We start from the raw sequence: 19,120 nt of genomic DNA on the forward strand, positions 1-19,120 counted from the left end.
CGGGTTCGATTCCCCACATGGGTACAATGTGTGAAGCCCATTTCTTGTGTACCCCTGCCGTGATATTGCTGGAATATTGCTAAAAGTGGCGTAAAACTGAACTTAAAGTCCCACTGACTTTGAATTTTGTCATATGTCTTGAAAATATTTCAAAATTACTGCTTGAAAATTGCATGTTTTTCCGCAGTTTTCATTGTCACTTATGTCTTACTGTTTTCAAACTCAATTTTGATTGATCGTGAACAAGCAGATAATTCTATATATCGCATGCTGCTTTTCTTCTGTCTGCTACTAAATACTTGTGAGAAAGGCCATGACAAACAACAACTACAATGACAACATTTACAACATTTGATGTGTGAGCATTAGCAGTTTACTTTGCTCGTGTGAAGTCTTTGAGTGCCCAGGGTGCATTTCATGTAGGGTGTTCCACTTCAGCTGACAACAGTATTTTATTTTATTTTGACCATGTTTGCATGTTTATATTCATGTAAGCTGCAACCACATTTTTTTAAATTTTTTTTATTTATTTATTTTTTTTATTGTTTAGGCCAGACCAATTTTATTTCTTTTTTTTACGGATTTTGTACTGGGGAAAACCTAAAGGCAGGAGGGAAAAAAATAAAAATCACTAGTTAAAATAATTTTCCTTTTAAATGCTAAAAATATTTTATATTTGGCAATTTATGAAGTTTATATGGGGCAAGAAACAATCACCACACACCACGATCTTACCCCCTACCCCACCCTCCAAAGACGCGACTAGCTGCAAAGTTGCTGATGCGGCTTAATGCAACATATATTCACTCAGTAACTCCACCACCCGAGCAAAGAAGAAAAAAGAGCCTGTTTACTTAAATTTATTCATTCCTATGGTATTATGTCTTTTGTACAAAATAACCTTTTTGGCACATCATCACCCCTTCATTGTGCTATCTCGGAATAAAGGTGAGCTTCAGAACCTGGTACTTAGGCTTAATTTCTTGGCCTTATTGTGTCGAGACATCTACCATTATATGATAAATCAAGTTATCCATACTTCATTATCGGCTGAGTGCCATAAGACTGCAGTGAGGCAAGTTGCTAAAAACTGTTCAGCCCCTGCAGCTGCGACACTGATTCCTTGGTCTAGCGGATACAGTGTTCACCCTGACATCGGAAAGTTGGTAGCTCGATCCCTAGCAGTGAGCGAGTGAGTTTAGTTTTACGCCGCACTCAGCAATATTCCTAGCAGTATCTCGCCAAAAAACTTTAAAAACTTGATAAAAGTTACTCAGAAATCCCAAGCATTCAGATTTAAGGGGATAAGCATACTTTAGGAATAACGACCAAACTTAAGGAGCCGTTGAAGGAGCCTAGTAGTTAAAGTGTTCACTTGTCATGCTGAAGACCTGGGTTTGATTCCCCACATGGGTGCAATGTGTGAACCCATTTCTGGTGTCCCCTGCCTTGGTATTGCTGGAATGCTTCTGAAAAAGAGGGGAAAATCGTACTCACTCACTAACTCAACCATGTAGACTACAGGAAATACACATGAACTTCATCGAGAGAGGTGTAATTTTACTGTAAATCCTAATTGTAGGTAAAGTCATCAGATTGTAAATTGTCAAACAGTCTGGCGTATTTTAGCTGAATCTACCACCGATCCAAACAACCTAAGGCTCAGGGTCCCACTTCACCTACCTATTGTACAGCTCTGACTGGTTTAACTACAAAACTTGAAGTCGTAAATCGGCAGTAATTTTGTGAAACGAGACCCAGGCTGCCAATCTGCTGCCATTTTCCAGGTCATTCCTGACCAAAATGTACACGGGTGAAGTGTGCCACAGATGGTTAATTTATTCCAGCCAGTACTCCGTTTGCTCCATAACACAATACATAAATACAGATCAGATTTGGAAATTTGACAGGTATCACTTAGTAGACATTTACATATGGCGATATATTGATTATAACTCGTTAACAGGTGTGAAGCATTGCTGTGTTTACCTGTCCATTGACTCTACCAGGGTTAGGTTCTGTGTGTCTGTGATCTGTTTGCTTTCTAGACATTTTGATTCTATTGTTAATTGTTTGTATTGGGCATTGTCAGAATGGTATATTTCAGTTCTAAGTGAAATACCTCTTGCTCAACATTATCCATTGTTTCTATTGAGAGAATGTACTTTTTCTTTCTGTCATTAGTTTCTGTGTGAATCTGATCTGCTGGATTTGGAGAAATTTTGATTATATCGTTAGTATTGTGCGTTTTCAGACAGGTATATTTAATTCTAAGTGAAATACGTCTAGTTCAACTTCAAACCTATGCATGTAACTTAAGTAACATTTTATCAAAATCGTTTCCATTAAATGTTTAATAATGTTGAAAGATAAGTCCTGGTTGCGCATGTCAGAGATTTTTAGTCAGATAATGTTTATTTGTCAGCGGCCATGCCAATTTTTGGTTTTACAGGACTGGAACGGCATATTTTTTTAGCCGTGCAAATTTTTCCTTATTTGGGTAAAATTTTGTCCAAATTTTAGCCTGAGCAGTAAAATCAAAATAAGGCTAAAAACATGATAGGAAGAATGAATATTTCAAGTTCAAGGAAATGATACTCTGAAATTGAAAGAGATACCAATAGTTAAGCATTTATTATGCACAATTTTGTTTTTCAACTTGAAAATTTGGAGTCAAGAACACATTCAAAATTTAAATGTTAGCTGTCAAAACAGAAACCGCAAATCAATATGCATGTCTGGGTACACATTTAAAATGTCCCATTTAGTATTCAGACTCACACTTAGGGTAAGCGTCTAATGTGTTGTACAAATAGGGAAACCACTTACAGTAGCTGAGGTGTGGCCACAGTGTACATAGCCTGTAAAGAAGCATGTAGACCAACAGCTAGTCTCTGAAATGAACATATTTTTTTTAAAATAAGATTTTTTTATTTTTAAAAGTAAAATTAAATACAATAAAATGGAGCCCAGAGACTTTCTTCTTTTCCTGAAAATTCGGTAATCTAGACGTTCCACACATTCTAGACTTGCATCGGCTGCATTGGGTCTATTTGTTTCAGGGTCTGTATGACAGACCAAGAAGCGTGTTACATCGCATGTTCAAAAACATTTGGTTAGGGACATCAATCAGTTTTCCAATTTTATTTAAGCCTGTTAGCTTAAGCATTTTTAAAAGTGTTCCATTTTTCTGTTTGTAAGCCCATGAATGCGAAAAATAACCAGGGGCTTAAAAACGTGCCATCCTGACAGTGATAAACATTGTACAGTGTATTCATGGTTCCAATTCTGTTTCCTACACTTAATATTCAGCTCATGTAGCTAAACCCTCTCATGGGTATTCCAGCTTAGTGTAGGTTCCAGGCAAAATACGATGTTGGTAAGGGGCAGCTAAATGGTAGGGTTCAGGCTCTGTGACTTGGTTAATACAGACAAAATACGATGTTGGTAAGGGGCAGCTAAATGGTAGGGTTCAGGCTCTGTGACTTGGTTAATACAGACAAAATACGATGTTGGTAAGGGGCAGCTAAATGGTAGGGTTCAGGCTCTGTGACTTGGTTAATACAGACAAAATACGATGTTGGTAAGGGGCAGCTAAATGGTAGGGTTCAGGCTCTGTGACTTGGTTAATACAGACAAAATACGATGTTGGTAAGGGGCAGCTAAATGGTAGGGTTCAGGCTCTGTGACTTGGTTAATACAGACAAAATACGATGTTGGTAAGGGGCAGCTAAATGGTAGGGTTCAGGCTCTGTGACTTGGTTAATACAGACAAAATACGATGTTGGTAAGGGGCAGCTAAATGGTAGGGTTCAGGCTCTGTGGACTTGGTTAATACAGGCAACTTGGTTAATACAAACGGCAAAATCTCTGACTTGGTTAATGTTGGTAAGGGGCAGCTAAATGGTAGGGTTCAGGCTCTGTGACTTGGTTAATACAGACAAAATAATGATGTTGGTAAGGGCAGCTAAATGGTAGGGTTCAGGCTCTGTGACTTGGTTAATACAGGCAAAATAATGCATGTTGGTAAGGGCAGCTAAATGGTAGGGTTCAGGCTCTGTGACTTGGTTAATACAGACAAAATACGATGTTGGTAAGGGGCAGCTAAATGGTAGGGTTCAGGCTCTGTGACTTGGTTAATACAGGCAAAATACGATGTTGGTAAGGGGCAGCTAAATGGTAGGGTTCAGGCTCTGTGACTTGGTTAATACAGACAAAATATGATGTTGGTAAGGGCAGCTAAATGGTAGGGTTCAGGCTCTGTGACTTGGTTAATACAGACAAAATAATGATGTTGGTAAGGGGCAGCTAAATGGTAGGGTTCAGGCTCTGTGACTTGGTTAATACAGACAAAAATATGCATGTTGGTAAGGGCAGCTAAATGGTAGGGTTCAGGCTCTGTGACTTGGTTAATACAGACAAAATAATGATGTTGGTAAGGGGCAGCTAAATGGTAGGGTTCAGGCTCTGTGACTTGGTTAATACAGACAAAATACGATGTTGGTAAGGGGCAGCTAAATGGTAGGGTTCAGGCTCTGTGACTTGGTTAATACAGACAAAATACGATGTTGGTAAGGGGCAGCTAAATGGTAGGGTTCACGCTTAGTGTAGGTTCCAGGCAAAATACGATGTTGGTAAGGGGCAGCTAAATGGTAGGGTTCAGGCTCTGTGACTTGGTTAATACAGACAAAATACGATGTTGGTAAGGGGCAGCTAAATGGTAGGGTTCAGGCTCTGTGACTTGGTTAATACAGACAAAATACGATGTTGGTAAGGGGCAGCTAAATGGTAGGGTTCAGGCTCTGTGACTTGGTTAATACAGGCAAAATACGATGTTGGTAAGGGGCAGCTAAATGGTAGAGTTCAGGCTCTGTGACTTGGTTAATACAGGCAAAATACGATGTTGGTAAGGGGCAGCTAAATGGTAGAGTTCAGGCTCTGTGACTTGGTTAATACAGACAAAATACGATGTTGGTAAGGGGCAGCTAAATGGTAGGGTTCAGGCTCTGTGACTTGGTTAATACAGACAAAATACGATGTTGGTAAGGGGCAGCTAAATGGTAGGGTTCAGGCTCTGTGACTTGGTTAATACAGACAAAATACGATGTTGGTAAGGGGCAGCTAAATGGTAGGGTTCAGGCTCTGTGACTTGGTTAATACAGACAAAATACGATGTTGGTAAGGGGCAGCTAAATGGTAGAGTTCAGGCTCTGTGACTTGGTTAATACAGACAAAATACGATGTTGGTAAGGGGCAGCTAAATGGTAGGGTTCAGGCTCTGTGACTTGGTTAATACAGACAAAATACGATGTTGGTAAGGGGCAGCTAAATGGTAGAGTGCAGGCTCTGTGACTTGGTTAATACAGAAAATTATTCCCTGATGGTGTTGATCTTTACATCAATTTAATCACCTGATTGTCTGGTCCAAATTTGATTATGTATAGATTGCATGTATACGGATGGAATATTGCCGAGTGCCGTGTTATACAACCTGCAGCATCAGTCCTACACTTGCGTGTTTCACAATTGGGACACACAAGTATGGGCAAAATAAAAAAATGTTGTTCCGATTACACCTCTTTAAAATTTAGGGTAGGTAGATAGGAATTTATATATTTTTTTACATATTGTTTTAGAAGTAAAGTACAAACTAATAACATATTTATCAATGTGTAATTGTTTACTTAATCAAGCTTGCGGCTATCATGTCGACTTTCTCTATCAGAATGACCAATGTCTGTCGGTGCCGGGAAAAAGCAATGGTATCCGAAAGCTTATTTTATTCATTCCGCTTTAAATAAAATAGGGTCGGCACCAGAATTCAAGGGTTGGTCGGGTAATCGGAAGCACAAAATTTTGTGTGTGTGTGTGTGTGTGTGTGTGTGGAGGGGGGTTTGCTAGGTTGGATTTTTTGGTTGTTTTTTTCCATCATGTCTTTTTGGCTTCACAATGTCCTCAGGATGTATTAAAACTTGGTATTGGTATTGAATGTTATATCATAATTTGCTGAAATCAGTCATATCCAAAAGGCAATTGTTGTCAGTAAAATCACTGGTACAATAGATATGGGAATCATCTTGAATACAACTATTGTTACTTCATAACCAGAGCTCGGTTAAGTACTTTGTTACTTGCACTGGTGCAACCCAATCTTACAAAGTGCAACCTAGTTATTAGGCTAACTTGCACCAGGTACAACTGAAATTTTGAATGGGTAAACTCTGAATCAAACATCTAAATAATTCAATAGCATATTTCTTACACTACATATTGCAATAATAGCTGTTCAACTGGAATTTGGCTGGTGCAACTAGGTTTTTATCTTAGGTTGCACCTGGTGCAAGTAGGTTAATATCTCTTAAATCGAGTCCTGATAAAGTTGACAGATATTCTGTCCCTTGAGCTGAGATTCAACAACAATGAAATCTCACCCTAAGCAATATTGTTACCATAAATTATGAGTTTTTCTCTTATGTTTCGACCCAAGTGAATTTCGGGGCAGAATAGGTCCTTAGCAACAACACCTGTTATACAAGGTGACAAAACTGATAGGGTTGCCAGGCGCTCTGACTTGTCATGTTGCTCTAAAGGCGTAGATGTCACTCACTGGATTGCCTAGTCCAGGCCCGATTATTTACAGGCCACCATCAAGAAACTGGAATATTCCTCCATGAGACATGAAAAACAAAATATGCATGTGATTGACTTTGAAAGACAGTAACTGTATTTAGGCCAGTGTGGAATTGATTTGGTGAGCGTGGCTCGCATGGTTAAGGCCTGGCACACTGTTAATGTCAGATAATATTTGTTTATATTTTTGCTTCAATAGAGTTTACTGTTACCATGTTTACTGTAACCACTATCAATAAGATTAACTAAACCAGGCCAGTTATTCCAACTAATAATTGAAGATATGAATTCGCTCAACTATGTAACTGCAGATCATTAAGGAGCTCCTATTGATTTTATTGATTTTCGTTGCCTCAATAGCTGTGCCTACTGCCTACAAAGTCAGGTGCACGGTTGCAGGTATTAGTTGAATGACTCAGGTGGGTCCAACAATTCATCAAGTAATGGTAATGTTGCTTTTTGTATGGACTTGACTTGAATATTCCAAATAGCTGCCTGCCCACTGAACCATTGCTCACAGTACATCATTTATTTGGTGGGCTGTGGTGTAGCCTAGTGGTTAAAGTGTTCCATCGTCACACCAAAGACTTATGTTCGATTCCCCACATGGGTACAATGTGTGAAGCCCATTTCTGGTGTCCCTGCTGTGATATTGTTGGAATATTGCTTAAAGCAGTGTAAACTCACTCACTCACTCACTCATTTGGTAACGTTTTTGTAGGGATAGGTTTTGTTATATCTGAAGAAAACATTAATATCTAACTTCCCTGAGACAAATGGTAATGATTACCATTACCTACCATATATGACTGCAGATAAGCAAAATTTTGAGTACTGAAACAGCATTTTGTACTCTAGCAATTATTTACAAATTTCTGGGTGGGCATTGTCAGCTAGTTAAGTTATGGGTCGCCAGACCTCCTGGCTTGTCTCTGAAGGAAGTAAGAGGCAACTAATGGGATCAAGTGGTTAGGCTCGCTGACTTAGTTGACATATGTCATTGTATCCCAGTTGTGTAGCTTGATGCTCATGCTGTTAATCACTGGATTGTCTGGTCAAGACTCAATTATTTACTGATCACTGCCATATAGCTGGAATATTGATGAGTGCGGCGTTAAACAACAATCCACTCACTCACTCACTCACTCACTCACTCACTCACTCTCACTCACTCGATCATTCTGGGATCAGTGGGTGTGATAAGCTACTTTTTTTCAATAAGCAAAATAGGTCTTGCAAATCATGATCAGTCCTAAAAGACAGAATGTTAGTATTTACTGTATTTACTAGTCCTGTTAAGATTCAGTCAATTGAACCATATTCTTTCATGAATTCATTATTGAATCACAAAAATCAAAATATTTTTTCAAGGAGCATTTTTACTTGGATCTATAATTTCTTGATATTGAACAAAGAATTCACGTATACACATCCCTATTTGTCACCACATATTTCAAGAAACATATCATGTTCACATTATATTGTATTAGTTGCAGCTGTTGAGATTTTGTTAGTCGTAAACAGCTCCAAATGTGCCCAGAAATATGCTGTTTGTATGGTAATAGACATCCTTGATAATCTCCAGGGTATATGTTCCAATAAATCTCCACAAGTACCCTGGATGCTCGGCCCTTTGCTGGCTTTTTATCCAATCAGGTGTCTCTGCTGGGTAGTCGAATGTACCGTTCACGAGGCTTCTATCATAACTCACTTCATGATGTTGAGTGTTGTTACAGACAATGAGTTTAACAGTCATTTTAGATGATGATGTTGAGTGTTGTTACAGACAATGAGTTTAACAGTCATTTTAGATGATGATGTTGAGTGTTGTTACAGACAATGAGTTTAACAGTCATTTTAGATGATGATGTTGAGTGTTGTTACAGATGATGATGTTGAGTGTCAATGTTACGAATGATGATGTTGAGTGTTGTTACAGATGATGTTGAGTGTCAATGTTACAGATGATGATGTTGAGTGTTGTTACAGATGATGATGTTGAGTGTTGTTACAGATGATGATGTTGAGTGTTGTTACAGATGATGTTGAGTGTCAATGTTACAGATGATGATGTTGAGTGTTGTTACAGATGATGATGTTGAGTGTTGTTACAGATGATGATGTTGGGTGTTGTTACAGATGATGATGTTGAGTGTTGTTACAGATGATGATGTTGAGTGTCATCTGCAGATGATGTTGAGTGTTGTTACAGATGATGTTGGCGTCAATGTTACAGATGATGTTGACTGTTGTTACAGATGATGTTGAGTGTTTTTACAGATGATGATGTTGAGTGTCAATGTTACAGATGATGTTGAGTGTCAATGTTACAGATGATGATGTTGAGTGTTGTTACAATGATGTTGAGTGGTGTTACAGATGATGTTGAGTGGTTACAGATGATGATGAGTGTTGTTACAGATGATGATGTTGAGTGTTGTTACAGATGATGATGTTGAGTGTCAATGTTACAGATGATGATGTTGAGTGTTGTTACAGATGATGATGTTGAGTGTCAATGTTACAGATGATGATGTTGAGTGTTGTTACAGATGATGATGTTGAGTGTCAATGTTACAGATGATGATGTTGAGTGTCAATGTTACAGATGATGATGTTGAGTGTTGTTACAGATGATGATGTTGAGTGTTGTTACAGATGATGATGTTGAGTGTTGTTACAGATGATGATGTTGAGTGTCAATGTTACAGATGATGATGAGTGTTGTTACAGATGATGATGTTGAGTGTTGTTACAGATGATGATGTTGAGTGTCAATGTTACAGATGATGATGTTGAGTGTTGTTACAGATGATGATGTTGAGTGTCAATGTTACAGATGATGATGTTGAGTGTTGTTACAGATGATGATGTTGAGTGTCAATGTTACAGATGATGATGTTGAGTGTTGTTACAGATGATGATGTTGAGTGTTGTTACAGATGATGATGTTGAGTGTCAATGTTACAGATGATGATGTTGAGTGTCAATGTTACAGATGATGATGTTGAGTGTTGTTACAGATGATGATGTTGAGTGTTGTTACAGATGATGTTGAGTGTCAATGTTACAGATGATGATGTTGAGTGTTGTTACAGATGATGATGTTGAGTGTCAATGTTACAGATGATGTTGAGTGTCAATGTTACAGATGATGATGTTGAGTGTTGTTACAGATGATGTTGAGTGTCAATGTTACAGATGATGTTGAGTGTCAATGTTACAGATGATGATGTTGGGTGTTGTTACAGATGATGATGTTGAGTGTCAATGTTACAGATGATGATGTTGAGTGTTGTTACAGATGATGACTGACTGACTGAGTTTGGTTTTACGCCGCTTTTAGCAATATTCCAGCAACATCACGGCAGGGGACACCAGAAATGGGGTTCACACATTGTACCCATGTGGGGATTCGAACCCGGGTCTTCAGCGTGACGATCCAACGCTTTAACCATTAGGCTACCCCACGGCCCCTACAGATGATGATGTTGAGTGTTGTTACAGATGATGATGTTGAGTGTTGTTACAGATGATGAGTTTCACTGTTGTTACAGATGATGATGTTGAGTGTTGTTACAGATGATGATGTTGACGTCAATGTTACAGATGATGATGTTGAGTGTTGTTACAGATGATGATGTTGAGTGTCAATGTTACAGATGATGATGTTGAGTGTCAATGTTGCAGATGATGATGTTGAGTGTTGTTACAGATGATGTTGAGTGGTGTTACAAATGATGATGTTGAGGAGTGTCAATGTTACAGATGATGATGTTGTGTAACAGATGACGATGTGTTGTTACAGATGATGATGTTGAGTGTTGTTACAGATGATGATGTTGAGTGTCAATGTTACAGAAGATGATGTTGAGTGTCAATGTTACAGATGATGATGTTGAGTGTTGTTACAGATGATGATGTTGAGTGTTGTTACAGATGATGATGTTGAGTGTCAATGTTACAGATGACGATGTTGTGTTACAGATGATGATGTTGACTTGTTACAGATGATGATGTTGAGTGTCAATGTTACAGATGATGTTGAGTGTCAATGTTACAGATGATGATGTTGAGTGTTGTTACAGATGATGATGTTGAGTGTTGTTACAGATGATGTTGAGTGTCAATGTTACAGATGATGATGTTGAGTGTCAATGTTACAGATGATGATGTTGAGTGTTGTTACAGATGATGTTGAGTGTTGTTACAGATGATGATGTTGAGTGTTGTTACAGATGATGATGTTGTGTTACAGATGATGATGTTGTGTTGTTACAGATGATGAGTATGACTTGTTACAGAGGATGATGTTGAGTGTTGTTACAGATGATGATGTTAAGTGTTGTTACAGACAATGAGTTTGACTGTCAATGTTTCAGATGATGATGTTGGAAAGCAGCTGGATATGGCTGACACTGGCTGCAGGACTGTTTCTGGTGTCGTTTGGCAGCTTCGGGCTGCTGTTTGCCATCTACGCCCTGGCTGTGGCAGCAGGGTAAGTCACACAACACTTCCTTATCTAGTTCAGAATTAGTCAATATGGACAGAGTAAGAACTAGAAATTCAAAACCTTTGAATGGCATATATAATATTATGTACATACCACAAAACGTCATGCTCATCATTATACAGAATATACAGAAGTTGACATCCATTAATTTAATATATGTTTTGACATTGATTGGTGTATATCAGGGTTATAATAAAATAGGCAACAGACTTTCCCGTGTGATTTCCTGAACTTGAATGCTTGTGTTAATGTTGATATTATAGCAGTATTGATAAGGGTCTGGGTTCATCTAAAGATTCTTGTACTAAAAGGAATACTGATGAATATGCATTAAAATTTGCTTGCAAAGTACTGATAGTTGAGAGGTTTACTAAGTGACAAGTCAAATTGAAATTAAGAAGTTTAGATATCAGCAGCTGATCCTGGAATAAAAAAAAGTCTACTGTTTGTGACCACTTCCCTGTATACAATGTGTCATACAAGTTGTTTAGGATAGCAAAAACAATGTGGGGAAGTTTTTCATATTCATATATGTCAAAGATTACTGTTATCTTGTTTTGAAGGTATATTAATGCATACATAATTGATGTACTTTACAATTTTCCTCTTTCTTTACGTGATTCTATCGTGTGCAAGAACTATTGTGGAACAGAAGTCCTGGTCTAATACTATTGTGGAACAGGACCATGGTCTAATGCTATTGTGGAACAGGGTCCTTGTCTAATGCTATTGTGGAACAGGGTCCTTGTCTAATGCTATTGTGGAACAGGGTCCTGGTCTAATGCTATTGTGGAACAGGGTCCTTGTCTAATGCTACTGTGGAACAGGGTCCTGGTCTAATGCTGCTGTGGAACAGGGTCCTGGTCTAATGCTGCTGTGGAACAGGGTCCTTGTCTAATGCTATTGTGGAACAGGATCCTTGTCTAATGCTGCTGTGGAACAGGGTCCTCCTGTCTAATGCTAATGCTATTGTGGAACAGGGTCCTGGTCTAATGCTGCTGTGGAACAGGGTCCTTGTCTAATGCTATTGTGGAACAGGATCCTTGTCTAATGCTGCTGTGGAACAGGGTCCTGGTCTAATGCTGCTGTGGAACAGGGTCCTTGTCTAATGCTACTGTGGAACAGGATCCTTGTCTAATGCTGCTGTGGAACAGGGTCCTTGGTCTAATGCTGCTGTGGAACAGGACCCAGGGTCCATGGTCTAATGCTGCTGTGGAACAGGGTCCTGGTCTAATGCTACTGTGGAACAGGGTCCTGGTCTAATGCTATTGTGGAACAGGGTCCTTGTCTAATGCTGCTGTGGAACAGGGTCCTGGTCTAATGCTATTGTGGAACAGGGTGGTCTAATGCTATTGTGGAACAGGATCCTTGTCTAATGCTGCTGTGGAACAGGGTCCTTGTCTAATGCTATTGTGGAACAGGGTCCTGGTCTAATGCTACTGTGGAACAGGGTCCTGGTCTAATGCTATTGTGGAACAGGGTCCTGGTCTAATGCTATTGTGGAACAGGGTCCTGGTCTAATGCTATTGTGGAACAGGACCATGGTCTAATGCTATTGTGGAACAGGGTCCTTGTCTAATGCTATTGTGGAACAGGACCATGGTCTAATGCTATTGTGGAACAGGGTCCTGGTCTAATGCTATTGTGGAACAGGATCCTGGTCCTAATGCTGCTGTGAACAGGGTCCCTGGTCCTGGTCTATTGTGGGAACAGGGTCCTGGTCTAATGCTATTGTGGAACAGGGTCCTGGTCTAATGCTATGTGGAACAGGGGGTCCTGGTCTAATGCTATTGTGGAACAGGACCATGGTCTAATGCTATTGTGGAACAGGGTCCTGGTCTAATGCTAATTGTGGAACAGGACCATGGTCTAATGCTATTTGTGGAACAGGGTCCTGGTCTAATGCTATTGTGGAACAGGGTCCATGGTCTAATGCTATTGTGGAACAGGGTCCTTGTCTAATGCTATTGTGGAACAGGACCATGGTCTAATGCTATTGTGGAACAGGGTCCTGGTCTAATGCTGCTGTGGAACAGGGTCCTGGTCTAATGCTATTGTGGAACAGGGTCCTTGTCTAATGCTGTTGTGGAACAGGGTCCTGGTCTAATGCTATTGTGGAACAGGGTCCATGGTCTAATGCTATTGTGGAACAGGGTCCTGGTCTAATGCTATTGTGGAACAGGACCATGGTCTAATGCTGTTGTGGAACAGGATCCTGGTCTAATGCTACTGTGGAACAGGGTCCATGGTCTAATGCTACTGTGGAGTGGAACAGGGTCCTGGTCTAATGCTATTGTGGAACAGGGTCCTGGTCTAATGCTATTGTGGAACAGGACCCTTGTCTAATGCTATTGTGGAACAGGACCATGGTCTAATGCTACTGTGTGGAACAGGGTCCTGGTCTAATGCTAGGGAACAGGGTCCTGGTCTAATGCTATTGTGGAACAGGGTCCTGGTCTAATGCTATTGTGGAACAGGGTCCTTGGTCTAATGCTACTGTGGAACAGGGTCCTTGTCTAATGCTATTGTGGAACAGGGTCCTGGTCCATGGTCCTGGTCTAATGCTATTGTGGAACAGGGTCCTTGTCTAATGCTATTGTGGAACAGGGTCCTGGTCTAATGCTATTGTGGAACAGGGTCCTTGTCTAATGCTAATGCTACTAATGCTAATGTGTGAACAGGGTCCTGGTCTAATGCTACTTGTGGAACAGGGTCCTGGTCTAATGCTGCTGTGGAACAGGGTCCTGGTCTAATGCTATTGTGGAACAGGGTCCTGGTCTAATGCTATTGTGGAACAGGGTCCTGGTCTAATGCTATTGTGGAACAGGGTCCTGGTCTAATGCTATTGTGGAACAGGATCCTGGTCTAATGCTATTGTGGAACAGGACCCTGGTCTAATGCTGTTGTGGAACAGGGTCCTGGTCTAATGCTATGGTGTGGAACAGGGTCCTGGTCTAATGCTATTGTGGAACAGGGTCCTTGTCTAATGCTGCTGTTGAACAGGGTCCTGGTCTAATGCTATTGTGGAACAGGGTCCTGGTCTAATGCTATTGTGGAACAGGGTCCTGGTCTAATGCTATTGTGGAACAGGGTCCTGGTCTAATGCTATTGTGGAACAGGACCATGGTCTAATGCTTTTGTGGAACAGGGTCCTGGTCTAATGCTATTGTGGAACAGGACCATGGTCTAATGCTGTTGTGGAACAGGGTCCTGGTCTAATGCTATTGTGGAACAGGGTCCTGGTCTAATGCTATTGTGGAACAGGGTCCTGGTCTAATGCTATTGTGGAACAGGGTCCATGGTCTAATGCTATTGTGGAACAGGGTCCTGGTCTAATGCTATTGTGGAACAGGGGCCTGGTCTAATGCTATTGTGGAACAGGGTCCTGGTCTAATGCTATTGTGGAACAGGGGCCTGGTCTAATGCTATTGTGGAACAATGGCCTGGTTTAATGCTATTGTGTAACAGGGTCCTGGTCTAATGCTGTTGTGGAACAGGGTCCTGGTTTAATGCTATTGTGTAACAGGGGCCTGGTGTAATGCTTATGTGGAACAGGGTCCTGGTCTATTGCTATTGTGTAACAGGGGCCTGGTCTATTGGTATTGTGGAACAATGGCCTGGTCTATTGCTATTGTGTAACAGGGGCCTGGTCTATTGGTATTGTGGAACAATGGCCTGGTCTAATGCTATTATGGAACAGGGACCATGGTCTAATGCTAATGCTATGTCTACAGGAGTATGGTGATCATCTACTCCTATGGCAAGGTGATGTCCCAGGAAGATCTGGACGACACAGTCACTGGTGTCCGGAGGCCACAGAGAGCTGTGCAGAAGGTAAACTATCATGCCTACCTGGAAAAAATCTCCAGAAGATTTTGGATAGTATTGAAGTATTGTCAGTAGAATGCAGTATAATTGATAGTTTCAATAGTTGCCATTCGTTTCAGATAAAACAAAAATTCTGCTCACTGCACACTGTCTGTGTGTGGATGAGCAATGATTAACTTCAGCATGTTCAGATAAGAGTTACTTCCCTTTAGTTTGTAGAGCAACAGGAAGGGAAGTGGCAGACTTTGAGATTGTCAGCAATACTTTATTCATTTTTATAAAATTAAGATGATTATCATGCTGTATTTTATTACTACCACAGTACTATTAAATAGTGTGGGCTGCTATAGCAATACATTCTCAATAGTGAAAATAGCCCAAATAGTCATCCCTAGTTAAGCCACAGTCCCCTGCTGGGGGTTAGAATTGGACCCAGCAAGAAGCCATTTACCAGATAAGGTTAGATTAAAGTTTTCAGATTAGAGAAAATCTTTGAAAACTTTTCAGATAAAAGCAAGGATGGAGCAGACCACAAAGTTGAAAAACTTTGACAAAAGAATGACAGGCCAGCATCATCGACGATGCCCTCCAAGAGGTAGGTAGTCGATAATAAACGAATTGCGTTCTTGTCAGTTGCCCTAGTTAAGACAAGTATTTTCAATCAGTTAAGTATAATAGGCATTTTAAGTACTTAATGTTGCAAATGTTTATTGTTAGTTGGACCTTTTATCAAATTTGATATGAAAATTCATAAATTCTCCTTGTTTCATTGTCATGGAAACCTGTGCATGAAATAATGAACTTGAATTCTGCTCCATGATGTTTCTGAGTTTGGCAAGTCCACCATGAGGGGACACCAGAAATGGCTTTTCATATTTGTACCTGTGCATGAAACCCAGGTTTTCAGTGTGATGAGAAAACACTTGAACCACTGGGCTACCCCACCAGTTTGCTTGAAGATGTAGCATTGTATGTCGATGACATGGATTGATGCTCATGATATTAATCACTGGATTGTCCAACCCAGATTCCATTATTTACTGTCTGCTCTGACATAGTTGGCCTGTGTTAATGTCTCTTTATATGCAGGTGTTGGACCACACCATCCGAGACTACATCAAGACCTGGTACCGACAGCTCAGTGATCACGACCGCTTCCCCTTGGATGTCCGACAGTGTGCCCAGAAGGCTATCATCACCTTCTCCAACAGGTCGGTACATGATTGTCCAAAATTATGCCCTGAAAGCTAGTATTATGCTATCACACCCTTATAAATGGCTTATAAAGTCCATTCCCTAAAAGTCAAACCTGCTTTTAAGTATAATTTCCAGTAGGATGTTGTAAGTCAATTAGCAGAGCTTAATTGATTTTACTAGATTCGATCTTCGGAACTGAAATTAAAGTTGCCATGTTATGTTATCACACTCTGCTTACAAACCCATGCTAACCATTTTAGTAAGAACATTGTGCCATTTTCAGAGCAAAGGAGATAGACTGGATGCCCCACTTCACCAGGCGGCTTGTTGACGACTTTGCATCACACATCCGCCTGTACCGGCAAGCTGTGGACAAGAAGGCGAGGCTTCCTAAAGAAGGTGAGTCCGAGCTGTGGACAATGATGCAGCAGCAGCAGCTGCTACAGTAACAGGCAGTCACTGCTTAGAGGATGTACATGGATCTGGGAGTGCAAACTAATTGCCTCTTGCCAGACGAACTGGAAAATTTATCTGATTTTAATGAAATTGTGGAAATAGGACCTGCACTGTAGGCATGTGTGGAGCTCCCTTCATGGCCATTGTCACTGCAGCCAGATACAGCACCTTTATCTCAGTTTTATGTGTTTTAGAAATGTTATTGCCTTGTTTACTATGTGGGTAAAGTATTCTATTACCATGCTGTGGTTTAGTTCCTCATAATGAGTGTAATATGTGAAACCCATTTCTTGTGTCCCTTCACCATGATGTAGCTAGAAGCAGCATCAAACCCGACTTACTCACTCACTCAATCCATGGAGCTATCGTATTGGGGAAGATTAAGTCTGCCCAGTGTTTAGATCTCGATAATTGTTCCTGCTTATCCAGATTACTTGGGGCTGGTGGGATAGCCTAGTGGTTAAAGCATTCGCTCATCACGCCGAAGACCTGGTTTCAATTCCCCGCATGGGTACTATGTGTGAAGCCCATTTCTGGTGTCCCCTGCCATGATATTACTTGAATATTGCTAAAAGCGTTGAAAAACCCAACTCACTCACTCACTCCAGATTACTTGACAAACCAACTTTGGAATATGCCATTCATGATGGGTATCACTTTCATTCAAAACTAGAACTTTCTACCCTAAAATCTATTACCTATGTCATGATTCCATTTCAGAACGAGAAACAGCTGATCTTGAAAATATTTTCTTTGACCTGGAGGTTAATATGGAAAACAACATGAGTCGTGATCTTGTATGTTTATCCCCAGAGGCAGAAAGACGTAAGTATGATTTCTCAGTTAACTACTTGTCAGCCTGACCCATACTCACTTTACAGTGCAACACTGTTGTGTCGAACTTAGATGTGTTGTCTCAAGTAAGCGCTTGTTCCCTGCATAATTCTTCAGTCATAGTTTTGCCGTTGTGAATCTTGGATGATTTGAAGCATTTATGTAGGCCCCATCAGTTTCAAAACAGTGGTATACAAGTGTATTCTCAGACTGCAAAACAGACAGTTAAAGATCCAGGTTAGAATTGGTCTTCAGTAATCCATGCCTGTCGTAAGAGGCCACTAACAGGATCAGGTGGTCAGACTCACTGACTTGGTTGACACATGTCGTCGTATCCTGATTGTGTAGAACGATGTTCATGTTGATCACTGGATTGTCTGGTCCAAACCACAGCTATATAGCTGGAATATTGCATTTAACAACAAACAAACAGACTGCAAAACAACTATGCTCACAAAGAGTATGATGAAACAATATTCACTGCAGATCCTTCCGGTTCAACCACTGAGACTTCCACTAAAATGGAACCCATGAAGGTCCGGGTTAGAATTGATCTTCAGTAACCCATGCTTGTCATAAGAGGCGACTAACAGGGTAGGGTGGTCAGACTCGCTGACTTGTTTGACACATGTCATCGGTTCCCAATTGCGTAGATCGGTGCTCATGCTGTTGATCACTGGATTGTCTGGTCCAGACTCGATTATTTACACCATATAGCTGGAATATTACTGAGAGCAGCGTAAAACTAAGCTCACTCACTCACTCACTAAAATGAAAGTCCGACAACTGGTAGTCTAGATCCCATGCTTTGTGTACTGCTGTGACAAGCATGAATTGGCATGGTTTCCCTTGTCAAAAGATACATATAAGCCTTACAGTGGGTGTGATATGATTGCAGTTGTGAAAATAACACAATTAGCCCTCTATTTATATCTATATCATGGTTAAAATTGTTGTTCTGTCTTCCAGAATATCTACAAGACCTGATTGAAGTTATTTTATTCCTACTTTTACCAAAAGAAGATTTCTACAACAAACCCTTTAGATATGTAGTTAGGGTAAGTGATCTGTCTGACAATTTGTATACATATAGCTTAGTCTTTATTTCATGTGAATGTAGGCCATCGGCACATGGTACAGCATTATACATTGGCAGCCTTCAAGCTGTAGCGACAACGATTGTTAGCATAGAAGATAAATAAGGCAAGATGTCTTAAAACCAGAGGAGTAGCATTACTCATCAGTCGATTAAATTTACACAAGGTTGGATGGGTGAAAACATCGACAGGGATAAAACGTTTACTTAGATCATCATAGGCAGTACAAATCAGTAAAATGTGGTACTCATTTTCTACATAGTTACAGGAACACATTTCACACAATCTTGAGTTTTTGGTTTCTTTATGCAAGATTGGGGAGAAATTTAAGTAACTTGATCGTAATGATCCTTCAGAGACATATTGGTCAGCAGATACATTCTACACTGCTCATTCAACATCCGCAAATATCCTATAGCCTTCATGATTCATGGGGGGGGGGGGAGCCTAGTGGTTAAAGCGTTCACCCGGTTCAATTCCCCACATGTGTACAGTGTGTGAAGCCCATGTCTGGTGTCCGCCGTGATATTGCTGGAATAGTGCCACGACTACACCCCTCTAGCCC

The 19,120-nt window shown here is 40.4% G+C and overlaps 1 protein-coding gene across 1 annotated transcript in view; it reads left to right on the plus strand.

Annotated features, from left to right (window-relative positions):
* LOC124291188 (sorting nexin-13-like) overlaps window positions 1-19,120 on the plus strand; it is a 63,091-nt gene that overhangs the window by 8,506 nt on the left and 35,465 nt on the right. The window contains 8 exon segments of the mRNA XM_046728122.1: window positions 11,013-11,128; window positions 14,878-14,977; window positions 15,479-15,537; window positions 15,539-15,566; window positions 16,061-16,182; window positions 16,452-16,567; window positions 17,345-17,449; window positions 18,428-18,516. Of these exon segments, the coding sequence (XP_046584078.1) occupies window positions 11,013-11,128; window positions 14,878-14,977; window positions 15,479-15,537; window positions 15,539-15,566; window positions 16,061-16,182; window positions 16,452-16,567; window positions 17,345-17,449; window positions 18,428-18,516 (735 nt within the window).

The sequence above is a fragment of the Haliotis rubra genome, unplaced genomic scaffold (genome assembly GCF_003918875.1).
Source record: "Haliotis rubra isolate DU_JTF1 unplaced genomic scaffold, ASM391887v1 Scf485, whole genome shotgun sequence".
NCBI classification, from domain to species: Eukaryota; Metazoa; Mollusca; class Gastropoda; order Lepetellida; family Haliotidae; genus Haliotis; species Haliotis rubra.